The 21,377-nt window shown below is 44.3% G+C and overlaps 1 protein-coding gene across 3 annotated transcripts in view; it reads right to left on the minus strand.

Moving 5' to 3' along the window:
• Window positions 1-21,377, minus strand: part of SMC5 (structural maintenance of chromosomes 5) — a 101,596-nt gene that overhangs the window by 28,896 nt on the left and 51,323 nt on the right. For all 3 annotated transcript variants that reach the window (XM_053298092.1, XM_053298094.1, XM_053298093.1), the window contains exons 16-17: window positions 9,747-9,870; window positions 7,296-7,418 (exon numbers count right to left, since the gene is read on the minus strand). In XM_053298092.1, the coding sequence (XP_053154067.1) occupies window positions 7,296-7,418; window positions 9,747-9,870 (247 nt within the window). The remainder of the gene's footprint in view (window positions 1-7,295; window positions 7,419-9,746; window positions 9,871-21,377) is intronic.

Below are 21,377 nucleotides of genomic sequence, written 5' to 3' on the forward strand. Positions count from 1 at the left end.
TGTCACGTGTAGTTGCCATGTGGGGTGTCACATTTCCTGGAGGAAAATATATTTGAGGGTTAAGGAAGGGTAATGTTGGCAAACTTCTCCAAACAGGCAAGAAGCTTGGGATCTGGAAGGGCTCATTTCTCTTTTGAAGTGAGCCTTCCTCAGCTCCCAATATAATTTTCTGAGACTGAACTTAGACATTTTGTCACCATCACTAATGATTTCTTACCTAACCAGACCTAACTTCTTAAGAAACTATTCAAATAGTAAACATTTGTAGGAACACACACCCATGTTTGGATCAGTATGGTCTGGTAACAAGAGACATTGTATTAGGACAAGCATTTTTTTTTCCAGATAATGAGAACAAGAATACTGCCACATGATAGCTTGGACAGCTTTAAAAGGGGTTTAGACAAATTCGTGGTGGACAGGTCTATCAATGGCTACTAGTCTGGTGGCTGTGGGGCACCTCCCGCCTCAGAGGCATGATGCCTCTCAATACCAGGGGAGCAACAGCAGGAGAGAGGGCATGCACATACCTCTTGCCACTGTGTGAAACAGGATGCTGGACTAAATAGGTATTGGGCCTGATCCAGCAGGGCTGTTCTTATGATACAATTACATGTTGTTTAAAGAAAGATCTACACATAAATACCCAAGTTGTAAATTTGTATGATATTTTAAACTACCACCCAAGCTCAAAACCAGCCCCAATCAACCCAACTTTGGAATTAGAAGGAATGGTGTTACTGAACCCACATCTTGCCAAATAAAAATGACTGTATGAATCTCGTCCAAAAGGCCACTTCTGATGTTAGCATTTTCCTCTGCAGGAGAAAAACAGGTTGCTCACCTGTAACTTTTGATAGTCTGGTATCATTCACATGGGCTCTGCACCTGCACAGTTGCTCCAGCGGAAGGATTCACTAGCTCCTTGAAGCACTTTGAAGCCACACCCTTCGTGCACAGAGCATGCCTGGAATCTTCTGCGCCAGAGCACTGTTTCCTTCAGTTCCTGGATGATTGTCATGGAATTGAAGTTTTGGTCAGAAGAGACAGGTAAAGAAAAAAGTTAAGAGCATCCGATGAGCACGGAGGCTCGGTAGATGTTGTGAATGATGCCAGACCACCAAAAGATCAAAAGTTACAGGTGAGCAACCTCTTATATCTTTGTGGTGGTCCATTGCCCTTGTAGAATGAGCCTTGAGAGCAGAAGGCGGAGTGAGACCTTGTTTCTCGTAACAGAGCAGGATAGCTTGAACCAACCATTTGGACAATCTCGGTCTGGAGATGTATTAGCCTTTAGTGCAGGGCTGCTCAACTTCGGCCCTCCTGCAGATGTTGGCCTACAACTCCCATAACTCCTTGCTATTGGCCACTGTGGTTGGGGATTATGGGAGCTGTGGTCCAAAACCCCCTGAGGGGCCTAAGTTGAGCAGGCCTGCTTTAGTGGAACCATCAAAAATCAGAAACAGCCTGTTGGAAATCTTTAGTGGGGCCATGTCAAACAAAAGGGTTCTCCGTACATGCAAGCAATGCAAGGAACATTCAAGGGGTGACACTGGGTTAGAAAAAAAATGGGCAAGAAGATGTCTTGATTGATATGGCAGTCTAACACTATCTTGGGTAAGAATGCAGGGTCGGTGCGCATCACCACCTTATTAGGATAGAAGATGGTTAAAAAAGGGATGTCAACCTCAAGGTGGTGAGTTCACTCCTAGTGGTAGTGATGGTGAATGAGGAATGAAGGTGAGTAGTTTGAGGAGGACTGAAGATAAGGGTTCAAAGGGATCTTCCGTGAGTGAAGAGAGGATCAAGGAGAGACTCCAGGGGTTAACAGGCTGCCTATCTGGAGAGAAAAGGTTATTCAAGCCCTTCAGAAAACACTTCAGTCTGGGTGGGAGAAAAGATAGGTGGAACCCCAGCCAGGGTGCATAGCAGACAGGGTGGACATATTGACCTTTATGGAAGAATTAGACAGACCAGATTGATAGAAGTTAAATGAAGCAGTACTTGGCAGACAGAGGCTGTAGAGTGCTTGAAGCCTTCCCCTGAGGAGCTCAGAGCGGTGTACATGGTTATATTTATCCTCACAACAACCGTGTGAGGTAGGTTAGGCTGAGTGATACATGACTGGTCCAGAGTCACCAAGTTTCATGGCTGAATGGGGATTTGAACTCAGGTCTTCCTGGCCCTAGTCCAACTCTCTAACCACTAAACTATGCTGGCTCTCATGATTGTACTCGCACATTTCGTGAACATGTGAGGAGCCATGGACAAGCTGAAAGGAAGCACAGTGTATTGAAATATCTATTCCCCCATGGTAAAATGTAGATATTTTCTGTGATGGAAGCAGATGGCAATATGAAAATAGATGTCCTTCAGATCTAGTGTGGTGAACCATTCCTCTCCAGATATCAGGGAGAGGAATTGTTGCAATGTCAGCATCCAAAACTTCCTGGTGTGTATGAAATCATTTCAAGAGCATAGGTCCAGAACGGGATGTAGGCTGCCATGACTTTTCAGAAGTACTGAGAGTAGAATCCTGCCTATTGGGATTCTGGTGAGACTGGTTCTATCGCTCCTTTGGATAAGAGATCTTGTACCTCCGCTAAAAGTGTAGAAGTTGTGGGGTATATTTTATTCCCAAGAAGGGAGGTAGGGTGACAAACTCTATGGCATCGCCAGTGAAGATGACACCTAACACCCAGGCATCAGAGATGATAAGACGCCAGGATGCTAAGTAGGGGGCGAGCCAGGTAGAGGAAGGAGTGAGACCAACGGGCAAGGCTACAGAGTAGTCAAAAGGTTCTTATTTAGAGGCGTTGGAGCCTCTGGGCTTTGTTTAGCATGCTGAGAGAATGGGTGCGTCTGGCTTTGAGGAAAAGAATGACGGATATTTCCGAGTTCAGATCTGTTGAAGGGGACTCTAGGCCTGTCAGGCCTGCGGAAGCGTTGGGGATAGGTGTGTGGTGTAGTCGCAGAAGTGAAAGTCCTGGCAGTAAATCTGGACTTTTTCATGTACTCCATGATGTTGTCAGTTTTGGCTGTAAAGACTTTCACCATCAAAGGGCAAGTCTTCAATTTTGTCCTACATGTCCTGTTGAAGGGAGGACAAATGGAGCCAGGCATGTCTGCATAGTGAAATGGTACTGGCCAGCATACAGGTCTCTGTTTTGGTGAGAAGTTTAGTCATACTGAGTGACTGGCAGGTTATGTCAGCAGACTTGGAGAGAAGCTCCTTAAAACTGAGATTGCAGGGGTGCAGGATCATTCTGCATATCAGGGAATCTCAAACAATGCTGTCCATAACCATAAGGCTCTATATTTTAAGGTTTGCCTGGAGAAGGAGATACAACTCTTGCATTTAGTGGTGTTGTGCTCCTCTTCAAGACAAAGAAGGCATTTAGAGTGGACATCGGTTGACGAAATAGTTGCTCTACAAATAAAGCATTTATTGCTAACTTGGCACAGAGGCACCTTTTAATGTGGTGATTCTCTTTATTTAGCACAGGGAGAGTAACTGGCCCTCTCCACCCCCAGCACAGTACCTCCAGTGACTGTTGCTGGTGTCTATCTTATGTTTCTTTTTTGACTGTGAGCCCTTTGGGAACAGGGATCCATCTTATTCATTCATTCATTCATTCATTCATTCCTCTGTGTAAACTGCCCTGAGCCATTTTTGGAAGGGCGGTATAGAAATCAATCAATCAATCATTTCTTAAAGGCCTTCTTGTTAGGTTTTGAGTCCATTAAGTTGTTTATTTTGTTTTTTGTCTTTTGTTTAGTTCTTTTACAATATCCCTGTGAAAGAGTCACAAACACTAATCCAACTTCCGTTTCGCCTAAGGTTCTGCGTCAGCCCTTTCAGTTCAAAATGCTTCGAAAACCAACGTCCATATTACAATTTGCAAAGTTGGAAACAGTCTGAGTCATACACAAGGAGAAGCAACTGTAGATTATGTTGTATTTCTTGTCAGATAGATACTAAACATGGAGCTACTTCCTCCAAGAACCTAGTGCTTAGGCGGATGGAGTTGCAGGTGGAAGAAGTGGAACTGCAGGTTGAGATGGTGGCGGCTTAGGAACAGAAGGAGGATCCATGGGGCGCTTGAAAGGAGAGGACCTGGAGGGGGGCTGTCCTTGAGACACAGTGGAGAACCTCAATTTCTTTAACTTCCAGAGCTGAAACTCTTCGTAGTTGTAGGGAAGAGAGAGTTAGGGAGCATACATCAGGTCCCAAAATCTTTCCAGTCTACGGATATAACCTGGGTCAATGGCACCAGGAGAGCTGCAATAATCTAGTTTCCTACGGTAAGGAAAATAAGTTGGTAATGAAAAGCTCTGGTGGTTTTTCCATTGAGATCTGGAATGAGAAGGAAAGCAAGCAGGAGTGGTTTTGGCAGGAGAAGCAGATAGTGTCTTAGGCACTTTAGGTATTCGGGCATCGGACTCATCCTCAATATTGAGTACGTGAAGTGAAAAACCTTTTAAGGTGGATCCAGATGGAGTAGTGAGAGAAAATCCAGGATGGAGTTGAAATTCCAGCATCGGCAGGAAATCCCTCAACATTGTTGGCAGGAAGCCGATACCGAAGGCCAGCAACATCAAAGATGAAGAGAAATGCTGAGGAGGTCTGTTGACAACGGATGATGGTGGCAGCCAAGTTAGACACGGAGAGGGATGAACTGTAGAAACAAAAGTTGAGGTCGGAGCAGCAAATGATGTCGATATTGGAGTCAGTAGGAAACCTGATGTCGATGGTGGAGCAGATGAAGACCTCTTGTCAACCTCAGGAGAAGACAAGGATGAATGGGATCGAATGACTTAGACGGCAGAAGGCGTCTGTGTCAATGGTACCGACGAGGGCTGCGGACGCAGTGATGCAGGAGACTTAATCAAAGAGGAATGTGGCTTGATAGCCATCAATGCTGATAATGAAGGCAATGTTGAGACAGGAACCAAAAGTTGAAGTCAGAGCCGGTTTGGTCAATGTCAAAGACTTCAAGGATGGTGTCAGCATCAATGATGAATATGACCTTTGGCATTTCAGGAGTGGTCCAGTGTCGCCTCCCTTATGCTTCCTCTTCTTGTGGAGCTTATGGTGGGATTCTTTAGGGAGATCCCATGGTTTCTTAAAAGCACCAGGGGAAGACTCGTGTGGAGATTTGGGAGCCGAACACTGCTTCGAAAGCATCAATACTGAAAATGTCAATGGCACTGAGGTTGGTGGGTGCATGGCGGTTTCATACAGGGTGGCCCTCAAGCACAACTCCCGACTTCTCTGGGTCTCTTTAGAAAACAAGAGACAAATCTCACAGGACTGAACAATGTGGTCCTCTCCCAGACAAAAAAGGCACAAGTCAATCAGATGAGGGTAGACTGCCACGGCCCAAGGAATTTTTTTTTTTAAGTCCATTAGACTGGAGGCAAACAACTTCAAAATGTAGGGCAAGAGCAGGGTCAGAGACTGTCAAAACATTTTTTAAAAACCCAAATAATCAAATAATGCTACCGTTTTTGTCTTCCAGGAACCATGGTCGAAGGAGCGAATCCCTGAGGACGCATACACTACAGCGGATGGAAAGGAACTGAGGAGAACAGTGCTCTGTTGCCAAAGATACCAAGCATGCTCCGTGCATGAAGGGCATGGCTACAAAGGAGCTAGTGAATCCTTCTGCGGGAGCAACTGCACAGGCGCAGAGCCCATGCTGTGAATGATACCAGACCACCACAAAGATCTTTTAGAATTTTAGAATCTTAGAATCTTTTAGAATGGAGGAACACATACTTATTTTCATTTCCAATAAGTTTTTCACATATATTTATATTCAACTACAGGAGTCATTCCAGAAGCACAACTGTGAGAAAAATATCAAAGAGCTTCAAAAGGTCAGAAATCAACCAATTTATAATACTGGGTGGAATCTATCAGGCATGGCTGCTCCATTCATTTTACAGAAGAAATCAGCAGGCAGAGAGGAATACATGCATCTCTTATTGGTTAAAAAGACAATTTTCATACAGTAAGCTCAGGAAAAGCTTACTGTATAAAACACGTACATATTGGACTCTAAGGAATAATACATGTTGTCCTTGTTTTTTACTTTTGGATTCTCATCCTCTTTGGCACATAATCCATGTGCCATCATCAGTTCACCAAGAGATACTCTACAAAATATCAGCTGCTGAACTAGCTTTAGGAGGAGTGAGGGACAAAAAGTCTGCCAAACATTAGTAGCCACTGGCCAATATTTTCCTGTGGAAACAAGCTGAAAAGAACACTATTCCATAGTTACCACAGTTGAACAATTCATACAGAAGGAAAACAAGACCGCCATGTTCTTAAGGCACATTCTAAAACAAATATTGTGATGTAAGTTCTGAATTGTACTTTGATGGGTTTTTCTCCCCAAATGTGCAATGCTCCATGTACCAAAAAATAAAAATAAAATTTTTAAAAAAATTATTCCAAGTAAGACAATTAACAAGTCTCTCTCAAAACAGTTGTCAAACACAAAGTGACTGTGCCAATTATCCAATGAGCAGATGGGGCTAACAAGCCTCTTTACTGTTCCATATGGGTCATAAATACACATTTGCCTCTCACATTCATTAAAGGAATTAAATAACCAAAATCAGTTAAGATAATGCTAGAGCTCTCGACCTAAGGTGCTGTGTGAACAAGAAAAAAAAATTACAAAATATGTTAAACTTCTTATGACATGTTTAAACGTGCATGCATGTTAACAAGGAAAATAAATTCCAATCCAAGAGACAATGTTTTACTTTTTGAAATGAATCCCTATGCCGACAAGACACAGAGGCATATGTGGCATTTGTCTCCCACAGAAAAAGAATGAATTGGAGTTGTCTGCCACAACTTGTACAAAGCAGCTTAAAAGGCAATTGAGACAGTTCACTAACACAGAAGTAGTGATAAGTCCAAAGCACATTAGAAGCAATAGAATTCAACTTAATTCTTCAGTTTTATGATTTACATAAAAGCAAGAAGTTAATCACTACATAATTATCCGAGTCCGCAGTTCTCAAAATGCAAGGATGGGCTTCCCTGAGAAGGAAATAGGGAACTGTGACCTTATTCCTGACCCCTCTTCCTGTCATGTGTGTGTATGTGTTGGTAAAGATTATGAAATGCTGAAATATTCTTGTCCAGCCACTGTGATCATGTGATAATTGCAACTCTCCATATTGTTTTGCTGCTGTTGATGGTACAAAATAGCCTCCCAAATGTTTAATAGATCTTCAACCTCATTCATCAGGATTAAAAGTAGAAGCCTTACCTCTACAGCTTGTAGCTGTACAGCTGCAGCTCTATATCCAGCCTCAAGACTATTCTTGTGGAAAGTTGCTGTGGTATTCTGTAGAACCAAATCCATTTTGTATTTGTTCAGGGTCACACAATTCTGCAGAACACAAACACATCTGTTTTGTCACAAAACAAATATGGTTCAGAAGAGGTTGCTGAAGATGGGAGTACTAATCATTCTTTCAACTGGTACAAGTCCAGAGGCAATCACTTTTCTGTCTGAGCAAACACTGTGTGGCTGAGGAAACTAAGGTCTATTTTAGAGATATAGTTTTAAATGTATAGAGTTCTTGTAGTTTAAAGTCATTGGGGTTTTTTTAGTATTTTGTATGGATATTCTGTTATTGTTCAGAGCATATATTAATCTAAAAAAAATGCATGTCTCTAAGAGTTCAGCCACACCAGCCTTCAGAGGTGTCATTGTAGGCCACATGCAGCTTCACATCTGAAGCATTCTCCATACCACACAACACACTGGCAAGAGATATGCAACCACCTTATTTCCTACATGTAGCTCAGAAACACAGTGTGGCAGTATATCCCACGGTATGCTCAGGGGCAACTGGCTTAGGAGGGAGCAGGATAAAGACAAGATTCAGGAAACCTGGGGCCCACTCGCCTCAATCAGGAACTGAGGTGCAGGTATCACTGGGCCTAAGCAGACACACCCAACTGAAGCAGGAGGCAGTTTATTATGGAGAGGTGGGGGCCTATAAGAGGAGCAGCTATTGTGGACAAGGGCATTGCTCAATGGCCTACAGCAGAGGAAGAGGAGATATTCCTGCAGCTACAGGCAACGACTGTACACAGTGTTCAAGCCACCAACAGAGCTTCCCAAAGAGCCCGTTTAACTGGCAGAAGGCAATCACTGTGAGGAGAACAGGGTGAAGTTGCTCATCGGAAGGGGAAGACTGTTCTCAGGTGTGAAGGAACATCCTGAGAGGCCAGGCTTCAACGGAACCATACCCCAGTCAAGAACCCCTATCCTGATCAACCCAGAAGTGGGGAAGTAATCCTGGGGCTTTGAATATAAATAAAAGGCTGTTTAAGAGCATCTTCTGTGTCCTGCGTCTCTTTGTTGCTACGTGTTCTAGGTCAACCTTTCTGGTCCTTTTGATGTAGGGTAAATCCCATGAGGTGATGTGACATCACACATGGCCCTTTTCTTCACTGTGCCCCTCAGCCAAGACATGCTTATACTTTCCACATATACAGAGGTCATACATAAAAAACCCAGGAGTGCCTAGCAAAAGTTTAAAACACATGCAGTGGACCCAAACAGAAACAGCCACCCTCCTACAGAATAAACTAGATTGGGACAAATACTAGGAAAAATCTACTAGCACTACATCCTTACTGGCTGCTGTTAAATATAGCAGCCTTTTCAAGACTGTATTGCACCGTAATTCAATTGTTGCAAACAATCCAGATATGCTGCCTCAGGGGAATGCCTCAGATATGTTAAAACTGCTTTTTTCCTAGCACTCAAAACACAGTATTTAGTCGCTTCAAAAATGCAATTATTCCCTAGTTAGGGATAATTTCTTCAGTTCGTACTGTGGCTGCACCAGCAGTATAAGCATCTATTAACTAGTGCCTACAATATATCTGAGAAAAAGTGACACAACTCTTCCCCTCCGCCCAGCCCAAATGCATGTGTCATTTCGTAACTTTCTAAAAGCATCTTTCAAGGCAGTGTACTCCCCCACTATGCCAAGCACAATACTTCTAAATGGAGGTAGTCATTGAGTGACAAGCCATAAAGAGAGGAGATATCAAGTGTATATGTATGTGTCAATCAGCACTTAAATCTACCAATTTATAAGGGGGGGGGGGGAGAAGTAAACAGAAGTAACTCACCATAAGTTACATGAGACAATAATCAATGGAAGGGGCCCTGCAGTGTGTCTTGCTGTCTTTTAAGGCATGGAAATCACAGAAACCGGAATAGAACTTTTCACAGCAGTGTCTAGTCTATGGAATACACTGTCCCAAGGAGTCCAGCAAGTTCATCTTCCACTTTGTGCATTTGGCAGCTAGTTAAAATTGCCTTGTTGACGCACACTTTATCTAGTATTGTTTCTGCCTCGGTTTTTCTTTTGATAGTTTTGCCGTTTTTTAAGATTTTTGTCTGAAATTGTTGATGCTAAATTAGTTTTAATGTTTCAAATGATTTGTGGTTTTCATATATGTGTTGTGAGCTACTCTGGGGCCTTTTGCAGGACTGAAGATGCAAGATATAAATCAAATTGATAAACACAGCCAAATAATTGGAATAGTTTAATAATATGCAAGGGCTGACAGCAGCCCCTGTGTATATAGAGTGAATTCATAAGTCATATTCAAGACAGCCAGCCACTAGTCTCCACAATGAACTGAAATTACATGCAAAACTAAAATATCACACTAAGAAACTGGTATTTACCTTTATTAGTTGCGTAAATTCTGCTACAAGTTTTACTTTCTCGGCATTAATTTTTTTAATCTTAGCATTTGCTTGCTCAGACTCTTCTTCCAGATTGATAGCTTCTTGTTCCATCTGTCTTAAACTGCGTAAGAAAGATTTAAGGGCAATGCTGTGAGGATTATTGTGAAATTTTATATTCAACAGTACAGGTACGAGTTTAATTAATCTTTTTGACCACTGAGTGGAGGTCAAGCGGTTTTTCAAAGTACAAAAACAAATCAGGATATGCTGTACCAGCCATCCTGGGAAATGGTGGGGGGGAGGGGGATCTTCAGACCTTGTTAACATTAACAAAAAGTCAATAAAAGGGCAAAATCTAGTCAAAATTAGACACTTTCAAGTCCCAGTTATTTCAGTGGGAAATATTTTAATGGGTGTTTAACCTTCTTCAGTTAATCCAACAAATTTGGAAATTCTTAATTTTGGTAGAAACCTATGCAAGTATTTCTCTTCCCAATATTTAAAAACACAAATACATGTGTAATCTGATAAGTGTATAGGCTATTTTCTGCAACAGACTATTCCAATCTTTTAAGAAGACAAACACATGGACTGAAGTTGACAAAAAAATTAAGGAAATGTATGTCCAGAAACTTATATACAGCACAAGAACTTCTGAAAAACAAATCATTTATTTCAATTGTGCATATTTCTTGTTTATGGCTCACTTTTGGAAACTCAGGTGGAGGCGGTGGCCGGGGTCCCTTTGCATGGCTTCAGTTAGTGCACCAGCTGTGTCCCTTTCTCGAGAAGGCAGATCTGGCCACAGTTACCCATGCCTTAGTCACGTCACAGCTGGATTACTGTAACACGTTCTACGTGGGGCTCCCCTTGAAGAATATCCAGAAACTGGAGCTAGTGCAAAATGCAGCAGCTAGGGTTTTATCTGGAGCTGCCCGGTAGGAGCACATCATACCCATTTTGAAAGAGTTGCACTGGCTACCAGTTTGTTTCCGGGTCCAATTCAAGGTGCTGGTTTGGGCCTGGGATACCTGAGGGTCCGCCTGCTCCCAAGAGTTGCTGCCTGCTTGACGAGGTCATCTGAGGGGGCTCTGCTCCGGGTGCCGACCATGAGGGAGACTCGGTTGTCGTGCACGCGGGACAGGGCCTTCTCTGTTGCTGCCCCCAGACTCTGGAATGCTCTCCCGGTGGCTATTCACTCCTCGGTCTCCACCACAGCTTTTAGAAAGAGTGTAAAATCTTGGCTTTTCCCCCAGGCTTTTATTTGATTCTCTGCTGCTGCTCTTTGTCTCTGTATTGCTTTTATTTCAAATTTTTATACAGATTTGTTTTATATTTTTAGCTTAATATTTTAATTGTGTCTTTTTTACAGTCTTTTTATATTTTGCTGTAAACCGCCTTGGAATTGTTTTAATGAAAGGCGGAATATAAATTTAACAATAAATAAATAAATACATAAAATTTATAAGCTATGCATCATGCAATGGATATTCAAACATGCAATTTTATGGATGCCCACAAGGGACTGAAAGATTTGCTTGGGCTATCAAAATATATGTCAAAATCCTGCAAATATAAGCCTTGGAGAAAAGGATATGTATGTACTAGAATCTTGAATATGTAACTGAGATGTGCCATATAGGCAATTCTAAATGTAACTTTTATAGCTTGCCGCTGAAGATCTGGCAGACATATGTGGTGGGTGGTGGTGGAAGTGGTACCCACCTATGGAACCAAGGTTCAGGGCAAAAAGGATTGAAAAATGGGTTGCTTTTCTGTTACTTATGATCTGGTACTGATCCGTTGGCATCAATAAGAAATGGGTTCTGCGCCTGCATGGAATCCTCTCGGTGTGGAATGCCACAGCTCTATGTGGCATTCATGCTCTGCCCCACCTGACCAACATGGCAATTATTTAAGGTGAGCAGGACGCCTTTCCCCTCAGTTCCTGGATGACCACCATAGCAATCGGTGACCCTGAGAACCTGTATACATCTTAAATCTTTTCCATTTCCATACATAGTCTAACTGTGTGGATGGCTTTCATTGATTCAGCATGATCTTATCTAAGTGCCTATCTGCCACACTGTCGGTTTTAAGATGGTTATTGTGGGGTGTAGCACTTGTCCTCCCTCGTGTGACAGTAGTTCTGGGCATTGTGGAAGTCTTCTGCGCTTGTGCTGGGACAGTCTGAGTACCAGTGGAAACTAGTGATGTGCTCGGATCGGTCCAGAGGCCTCCGGACTGTCCGGCCTTGGGGCAGTTCGGGCGCTGGGGTGGGGGTCCCTTTAAGGGCGGAGGGAGGATGTACCTACCCCTCCCTCTGCTTGTCCCCCGCCGGCACACATCTGTTTAGCAAGCATTTGGGGCAGCAGGATACCTCCCTGCCACCCCTTCTCCCTCTGGCAGCAAAAGGCTTTAGGAAGGACCGCAGCTCCATGGTTCCGTGTACATCCCTAGTGGAAACCACGACTGCCTTGGCCACCAAGGTGTTATCAGAATGCAGGTTACCCAATAAGCTATCAGCCTCGCCACCACCCTTCCTATGAATGGTAGTACAAGTATAGTACTCCTTGGTCCAATCCAACTGGAATGAATCCCCTGGTGACAGAGGGTCAAGGTATGCCCTGGAGCAGAAGTTCCTGCACTTGACATTCTGTGATGCTGCAAATATCTTGGGCCAGGTCCACGCTTTGAAGATCGGACACAAATAACTCATGTTTAGTTCCCACTCATGTTGATCCCTTCATGCAAATGATTGGCTTAAGTCATCTGCAAGAACATTGTTTCTTCCCTTTATCTGTATTGCCAAGGGATAAATGTGATTGTGAATGCACCAGTGCCAAAGTTGGGGGCTTAAGGCACATAGGGATCTGGAAATGGCACCCCACCCGCCCATCTGTTGAGGTAGGCAATCACAGTTGTGCTGTCTAATTGGACCTGTACCGTCTGTTCTTTCCACATTGGTAGAAAGGCTTTCATTGCTTAGAAAACTGCTAGAAGCTCTAAAAAGTTGATATGAAGATGTTTCTGCTGATGGTTCCACTGTCTCTGTACTTTGCGGCTGTTGCTATGTGCTACCTATCCTGTCAAGGATGCACCTGTTTGTACCCATACAGTTGCCGCTTGTGTCTGAAAGGGAACCCCTGGAGAAGGTTCTCTGGCAATGTAGGGATTATATTCTGGAGCAAGCATGGTCAAGTTTAGCAAAAGATTGTTCTCATTTGGTCAAAAGACAGAGAGGAAGCACAGCTGTGACTTCCTCATTTTCACGCATGAATAATGGACTGTTGGTTTGTGGGAGGCCATGAGATCTAAGAGGTGTTGAACCTATCTCGTGTTCTGATTGGGCTGCTCTGTGAAGAAGTGGACCAGTTCCTTGATGTAAGGTAAGTATCTTCAGGTAAGTATGGCCTTCCTACTTGAGTATCCAGGACTGCTCCTGTATAGGCTATTGTCATCACAGGTTCTAGATGGGATTTTTTCCAATTTACTTCTATGTTCAGCTTTTGGAGAAGTTGTAACACATATGATATCTGAGAACATAATTCTGTTTTATCCCTGGACAGCAGAAGCCAATCATCCAGAAATGGAAAAATCGCAATTCCCCTTGTCCTTAGATGTGCTACAATTACTGCCATGCACTCTGTAAAGACATGGGAAGCAGTGCACAAGCTAAAAGGCAGTACCTTGTACTGGGACACCAAATTGTCCACAGTGAACCTCAGATACTTCCTGTGTTATTCTCCGATTCCAAATGAGAAAGTAAGCATCTTTTAGGTATAGTGTTGCAAATTATACCTATACTTTTAATGGGCCTCTGAACAGATTTGAACACCAGGAGTTTTGACATGCGAAGGCGGGGTGGTCACACTTTATGGGCAGGGAGGGTGCACTTACCCCTCCCTCCACTTTCCCCCCACTGGTGCTCAGTATTTGCAAAGTCCTATGGGGCGGCAGCATACCCCCATGCCGCCCTGTCGGCTCACTGGCCGGAAGTGGCCAGAAGTAACTGGTGCACACGTGCACACGCCACACTCAAGCCCGCCTGATGGATGCAAGAACAGTGTGCGCGCACACGTGCCAGCCACTTCTGGCCTGGGAGCAGACGGGGCAGCAGGGAGATACGTTGATGCCCCGTAAGACTTGTAAATACTGAGCGACAACAGGGGGGAAGCGGAGGAAGGGGTAAATGCACTCTCCCCACCCTTAAAGCGCGAACCCCTCCCTGCCATCGAACTACCCCCACCTGGTTCCAGGCACATCTCTATTGCAAGCCACCATTCCTGATGTAAGAGTGATAGTATGTCTTGCAACGCATTTGAAACTTCATCACATGGATAAACTTGTTCAAGTGTCTTAGATCCATTTTTGGATGAATATCCCCTCTTCTCTTGGGGATTTGTAAGTAGTGGGGGTAAAGTCACTCCTGCCTCCTCATCCACCATACAAGGACTATAGCCCCTTTCACCAAAAACACCTTCACCTTCTCCAGTAGAGCTGGTGTCGCTTGAGTGAAGCTAACACCTGTGAAAACTGGCAGCGTCTTGAGAACCCAACCATCTGATATAATGTGGTGCCATGCTGAGGCATGGCTTGCCAGTTTGATGGTATTGGCAATTGATGTTGGTATTTACAGTGCTATTAAGATGGAATTGGCATCTGCTTGTGTCGAGTTGGAGTTGACAGAAAGAGACAGGTTGCTTACCTGTAACTTATGATCTGGAAGTGATCCGTTGTCAGTCACGAGAAATGGGTTACTGCGCCTGTGCAGGGACCTCTTGGATGGATTAACTAGCTCCTCTTTGGCACCCCTCCCTGCCGTGTACATGCTCTGTGCCTTGAGATCTAAGGCACAGATCTTTGTGCCATCTTGTCTCAGTTTCTTGGAGATCCGTCTGACAGACAATCCACACAGTGCAAGATTCTTTGATCAAGCTGGTAAGTCAGTCTTGTTTCGAAAATGCTGCAGCGGGGAGGTACGGGTAGGTCTCATGACTGACAACGGATCACCTCCAGATCATAAGTTACAGGTAAGCAACCTGTCTATCTGGAAGTGATCCACTGTCATCATGAGAAATGGGTGACTAGCTAGGTTTTTCCTCATCGGCAGAGGGTGCAGCCATTGCACCCCACTACTGGAGGATCCTTTTGAGTACCTCTCTACCAAAGTTGGCCTCCGCAGCCAAACTAAATTCACAGCATAATGTTTGATGAAAGCTAAGTGTGACGACCAGGTGGCTGCAGTACAGATGTCTTAAAGCGGAGGCCAGATACATGTGTAGCGGAAGCAGCATACACTCTTATGGAGTGTGCTCTGACGGGTCTGGGAGGTTGTTGATTCTGTAACTTGTATGTTAGGAAAATGAGCTCCACCAACCAGTGGGAAAGTCACTGCATAGAGATGGAGAAATCTTTATTCTTGTCTTTGAACAAGACAAAGAGCATCTTGGTCGGTCTAATATCCACTGTACGTTTCAGGTAGTAGAGCAGACATCGTCTGACATCGAGGGAATGTAATGCTTTGTCTAATTGAGACTCGGGATTTTGGAAGAAGGGGAGAACAATGTTCTGATTAAGGGGAAGTACGTGGAGACTTTAGGCAGGAAAGCTGGGTCAATATGCATTATGACCTTGTTAGGATACAATTGTGTGTATGGTGCATCTGTGTGCAAGGCAGTCAATTCGCTTACGCGCCTGGCGGTAGTAATCACTATTAGAAAGGCAGTCTTGAGCATTAGGTAACGTAGACTGGCTTCAGGAAGAGGCTCAAAAGGAGCTTCCATCAGGGAGACTAGAACCAGGGAAAGGCCCCATTGTTCTGTAGGAGCATGGACTGAGGGGTAAAGTCTATTAACACCCCTCAAAAACTTCTTGCATATCGAGTGCAAGAACACAGAATGGTCTCGCCAGCCAGCATGTTTAGGGGAAATAGCGGCAAGGTGGACATGGAGGGACACATTAGCTAAGCCAGCTTCTTTCAGACTGGTGAGATACAAAAGGACCTGAGTAGGAGAAGCCTTCAGTGGGCGAAAGCCCTGGTCCCTGGCATATATGGTAAAACGTTTACATTTACTCACGTAACTCTTTTGAGCAGAAGCTCTCCTCGAGTTGAGGATATTCTTCAGTAACCGACCTTCCAGGTCGTGAGTCGCAAAGTTTGCAGAGACGGGTGTAAGATTTTTGCCATGTCTCTCAACAGCAAGTCCGGTTCCAGAGGTAGGTGATAGAAGTTGCCGTCTGTCAGTCTGAGTAACAACACAAACCAAGTTTGGCGAGGCCACCATGGTGCTATTAAAACTGCTCGTGCACTGAGTGATGGAGCTGTAGTGACGAAGGGAACACCGCTCAGAAGGTTCTCTCTCTTCTTCCACCATGTTAGGGATTGCAATATCCGTGGAGGAATGTCCAGGAGGATTACCAGGCTGTCAACATTCAGTCGGAAGGCCTGAAGGTATCACAGCTGAAGAGGCCGCATCTGTAAACGAGTCTAGAAAACCGTGGATTTGCATGAGGCCCAGCAATCTCTGGCCACGATCAGCACATTGGCGAAGGTCGTGTTCGAAATGGCTGATGAGCGTGCAAATCTATTGGTACCTGTCCAGAGGGAGATAGGCTCATTTCGTTTGAGTATCTAGTAGGGTGCCTATAAAGTCTATAGTTTGAACTGGCTGAAACCAGGATTTGGCCCAGTTGACTTGGATCCCTAAGTCTTGCAGGAGATGGAGCATGAATGGGATGTGAGATTCCAATTTGCATTTGTTGCTGTGCATTAAGAACTAATGTGCATTAAGAACTAAGGTGTGGGAATACAGTGATCCCTCAAGTCCTCAAATAAGCAACCATCACGGACATACATTTCGTAAAGACTCTGGGTGCTGTGGATAACCCGAAAGGCAGCACCCCGTACTGGAATGCTAAACCTCCTATGGCGAATCTCAGGAATTTGCAATGATTGTTCTGGATCTCGATATGAAAATACACATCCTTGAGATCTAACGTGGCAAGCCACTCCTCCTTGGCCAGGAGCGGAAGAATTCCCTGCAATGTTGTCATATGGAATTTTTGCGTATTCACATAGTGGTTTAGGTTGCGGAGATCCATAATGGCTCTGATTCCACCATCCTTCTTGGGGACGAGGAAATAGCGGGAATAATACCCCCATAGGCGATCTGTCCACCGCACCAGGACTACTGCCCTTTCTCCAACAGGGCATGTACTTCTTGTTGGAGGAGTGGGAGGGGTGGATTTGATGCCCACAAAGCTTGGCAAAGTTATGAACTTGATTGTGTAGCCAGAGTTGATAATTTGTAAGACCCACTGGTCCGATGTTATCTGGTGCCATGGCAAGGCATGACTGGCTAGTCTGATGATGTTGGGTGGCAAATGAGTTAGTATCGAGGGCATGCCACAAGCGGCCAGTGGAGTGGTGTTGAAGGCATTGGCCGGCAATGATGGTGCGAGCGGTGGACAATCTCCTAGATCAAAGAGACTGCTTGGAGTTGTCCTTGGTGGGACAAGGACCTTGATTCTTGGTGTGTTGACTGTAACCTTTCTTATGGTAGGGTTTAAAAGGCTTTTGATAGTCCTTTCAGTCTTGATATTTAAATCTGGCATGTTGACAGCTGTATGATCTGTAATGGGAAAACTCTTGTGAAGATGTGGCTGTAGCAGAAAAGGTTTTAGCTGTAAATTTGGGTTTCTTAAGAGTCTCCATAGTTGAGTCGGTAGACTCGCTGAAAAGACTTTTTCCATCGAATGGAAGCTGTTCCAATTCAGTCCTTCATATTGGGAAGAAGAGTAGTAGATCTCAGCATGCTTTTACCCTCCAATTTTTAGCGGCCAAATACATGCAAAACCCTGGCTCTAATCTCTACGTAGCCTTTATTGATTTAAAGTCAGCTTTTGATTATATCTCTAGGGAAAGACTTTGGATGAAACTGAAAGAACTATCAATTGACACTCGCCTTCTGCTATTAATGCTTAATCTACACAAGAATTCTTGTTTAAAGGTTCGATATACCCCGACAGGTCATTTATCCTCAAAAATCTCCACCTTTAGAGGAGTAAGAAAGGGCTGCATACCAGCACCTATCTTGTTTAACATCTATATTAATTCTGTAGTGTCCTGTCTTTCGACTCCTGTCATTCACCCTCCAAAATTGGCCAATAGACATGTTCCCTTTCTTCTATACGCAGATGATATGGCCATGACGACTCAGACTTCCAAAGGATTAAAATGTGCCCTTGGTATATTATATGATTTCTGTAGGGAGGAATCCATTGAGGTCAATTACCACAAAATGAAAATCTTAGTGTTCGCCAAATGTCCAAGATATCACAACTGGGTTATGCAGGGGCACAAAATCGAGCAGGTCAGCTTGTTTAAATATCTTGGAATTGTTGTCCAGTCTTTTGGCTCGCGAAACGCCCACTTAAATTTGTCCATATAAAATGCTCAAATTTCTACAAATAAAATAAAATCATTCCATTTTACGAGAGGAACCTCATTTATCCCAGTGGCGATCAAGTTATTTGTTGCTAAAGTCTATCCCTTATTTTTTTTATGGTGCCCAATTGGGGCCTCCTAGTAATTTTGGCCTGCTGGAAGCTGTGCAGTCTAAATTTATTAGAGCTATTCTTCAAGTTCCCCCCATGTTCCCAACTCTCTTACCAGACAAGAAGTAGGTCTCGTTAGGGTTGAATCGGGTTACTGGACCTGTATTATAAAGTTTTGGTTAAAACTGGTTTTTGCCAATGTAGGCCTGGCTTCCTTGGTAATGATTGATGTCTTTAATTATAAGTGGAAGACCTTAGTTAAAAATAAATTTCTTCAATTTGAGTTCTCCCATGAGGAAATTCTTAGATTAGGACATGATCAGGCCTGGCAGGTTATTAAGCAGCATATTGCCGATACAGAATTACAAGTGAATACAGCCTGTCTAAGGAGTGGCATCTATCTGGGGAAACAACTTTTTAATTCCAATCCAGCAGCATATTTAGATAATATTCTTATCCCTAAATTTAGGCGTCCATTTACTCTTGCCCACCTAAACGCCCTTCCAACAGCTATTAGGGATGGTAGATATAAAGGGATTCCATTTAATTTAAGGATTTGCCCCTGTGGAATGGGTGCTGTAGAAAATACCCCTCACGTTATTTTATATTGTAAATTTTATAGCGATGCTCGCTTAAAACTAATTACTCCTCTTCTGGGGAAGTTTACAGGTCACTCCGATGAATTTTATTTAGAGTATTTGTTATCTAACTTTTGTAAAGAGATCACTTTCAATGTGGCTAGGTTTTGCTACATTGTTTGTATTATACGCTCTAGTCTTATGTAATGTTTTTTGTTGTACAGTCTGATCTACGATCGTAATGAACTCTCTCTCTCTCTCTCTCTCTCTCTCAGTCAAGCATGGTGTCGAAGAGAGACCACAGTGGTCATAGTTCTCTACTAGGTTTCAGCCAAGTGCTTATATGTGCTTAACTATTGACAATTGAGATCACAGCATTTCGTAAGCATGTCATCAAATTTGTTGGTAAGGTCCTCTGTATTAGACGTGGTTAGTTCACTTCTGAAAGAGTCCCCAAAACAGTAATTATAGCGGGCCATGCAGGCCGCATAGGTTGCTATGCGGATAGAGAGACACATAGTGGAGTAAATACGCTGCCCAAAAACATCGAGTTTCCTACCCTCCTTGTTGGAGGGAGTAGTATGGCAGTGGCCAGGCTTAGAAGACGCACAGGCAATTACTAAGGAATTAGGGACAGGATGTTTGAGTAAATAGAGGTTGTCATCTTCTTGCACTCAATAGTGTCTCTAAACTTTTCAATGTAGGAGTCAATGTTTGCAAGACATCCCAGGAAGTTTTAGCTGCCTTGGTTGTAACAGGCAACATAGGCAACGCAATCGGCTGCATGGACTGAACAGTTGCCAGCATCTTATAGACAGGTCCTCAAGGTCAGCGACGGGACGTTTGATCTCAAGCTTGAGCATCTCCACCATTTGCTGAATCATTTTATTGTATGATTTCAGTTCCTCACTGGGCGATGTGGAAGGCCATGGAGGCACATCTGATGGCGGATCAGAAGGATGTCGTGAGGCATCACCATCGCAGTCCGTGTCTGTTTCGGAGGAGTCAGAGGAATCATAGGAATCCTCCTCTGAAGATTCCAAGGGCTCAACAGGGGCGGGTGGAGCTGGTGGACAGGTAGGTGGAGGAGGATCCAGAACCGGTCCAACAGGAGTGACAAGCAAGTGAGGGGGCAACTCCATCGGTAACACAAGGGTATCAAGTAGCACTGGTGTCGTTTGAACACACAGGCTCATGAGCACAGACAGTACAAGTGGTTTAGGGGGCAGTGTTACCAAAGGCTGGACAGGTGGTACCCGCTGTGGTACAGGAGTCGGAGGCTGACGAGGTAGTAGGCCTTGTAACTCACGTTGAGTTTTCCACAATTGGAACTCTGCCCAACCCAGTTGTGTGGAAGGTGAAATATTGTGCCTAAAACGACAAACATGAATGGGATCCTTTGGAGGCACCAAAGGATGGTGGTTTCAAGGGCGAGGCGGTGGTCGGTAGGACCACTGTTGGCACGGTATAAGTCAACGACCTGGCTCCAATCTGAAGAAGCAACATCAAAGGCGTCTTCGGAGGTACATCATCATCAACATCGACTTCAGTATCCAAGCCATCGGTCAGGAACTCCTGGAATGTAGAACCCGAAGGGGTACTCGTAGCGGAGTCAAGAGCACTCAACAGGGACTTAGCAGTACCCTCATCCAACAAGGCATCATCTGCAGTATCAAAGAGCGTAAGAGGCAATTTCAAGGGTGTCCTTGCTGGTGAAAGAGCAGCGGTTTATCCTGGTGAGGAACAGCAGCAGCTGTTGGAGAGGACTGATGAGCACAGTGCAGGACACATTAATCGGTATCAACTGTGGACATCGAGGAAGTCGAGGGGAAGACCAAGGTAGTCTGAATTGGGAAGCTTGGCGTCGATATCAATGTCGATACAGTGGTTGTTGTCGAGACCGAAGGGATGCTTGGTGGCACCGAACACTATGACATTGAAAAGGGCACAGAGTCGCAGCTGCGTCAGTAGGCAGTGGTTTTGACAGACTCGACGACGGCACCGGTGGTCAGTATTGGACTGTTGATGGCGAGGGAGTCCTCAACCTCGAGGAATGAGTCAACTTTGACTTATGCTTCTTTGGAGGAGGCGAGTCACTATCGGAGGCCACACAATGTTGTTTACACTTCTTATGCCCATGGTCAGACAACTTGGGCTTCTTGAAGACAATCTCTTCGAGGTTATCCTGCAAGGTTTTAGACTGTGCACACACAGACCCCCAGGTAGACATCGAACGAGGGCCTGTCGATGATGCCAACACCGAAATTGATGGCAGTTCTGGCCTTGGCGGACACAGCGCGTCTCCATAGAGAGTTGCTCTGAGGCACAAAGAGCTATTCTTCAGCGTCTGCTTCAAAAGGGATCTGCAAATCCTACAAGAAGCTGGGACATGTTGCTCCCCCAAACAGAATAATCAGAGTTCATGTTCATCGGTCGAGGGAAGTTTAGCCTGACATTGAGAGCAACGCTTAAACATCGTCTTCTTTCTGTC

The sequence above is a fragment of the Hemicordylus capensis genome, chromosome 2 (assembly GCF_027244095.1).
Source record: "Hemicordylus capensis ecotype Gifberg chromosome 2, rHemCap1.1.pri, whole genome shotgun sequence".
NCBI classification, from domain to species: domain Eukaryota; kingdom Metazoa; phylum Chordata; class Lepidosauria; order Squamata; family Cordylidae; genus Hemicordylus; species Hemicordylus capensis.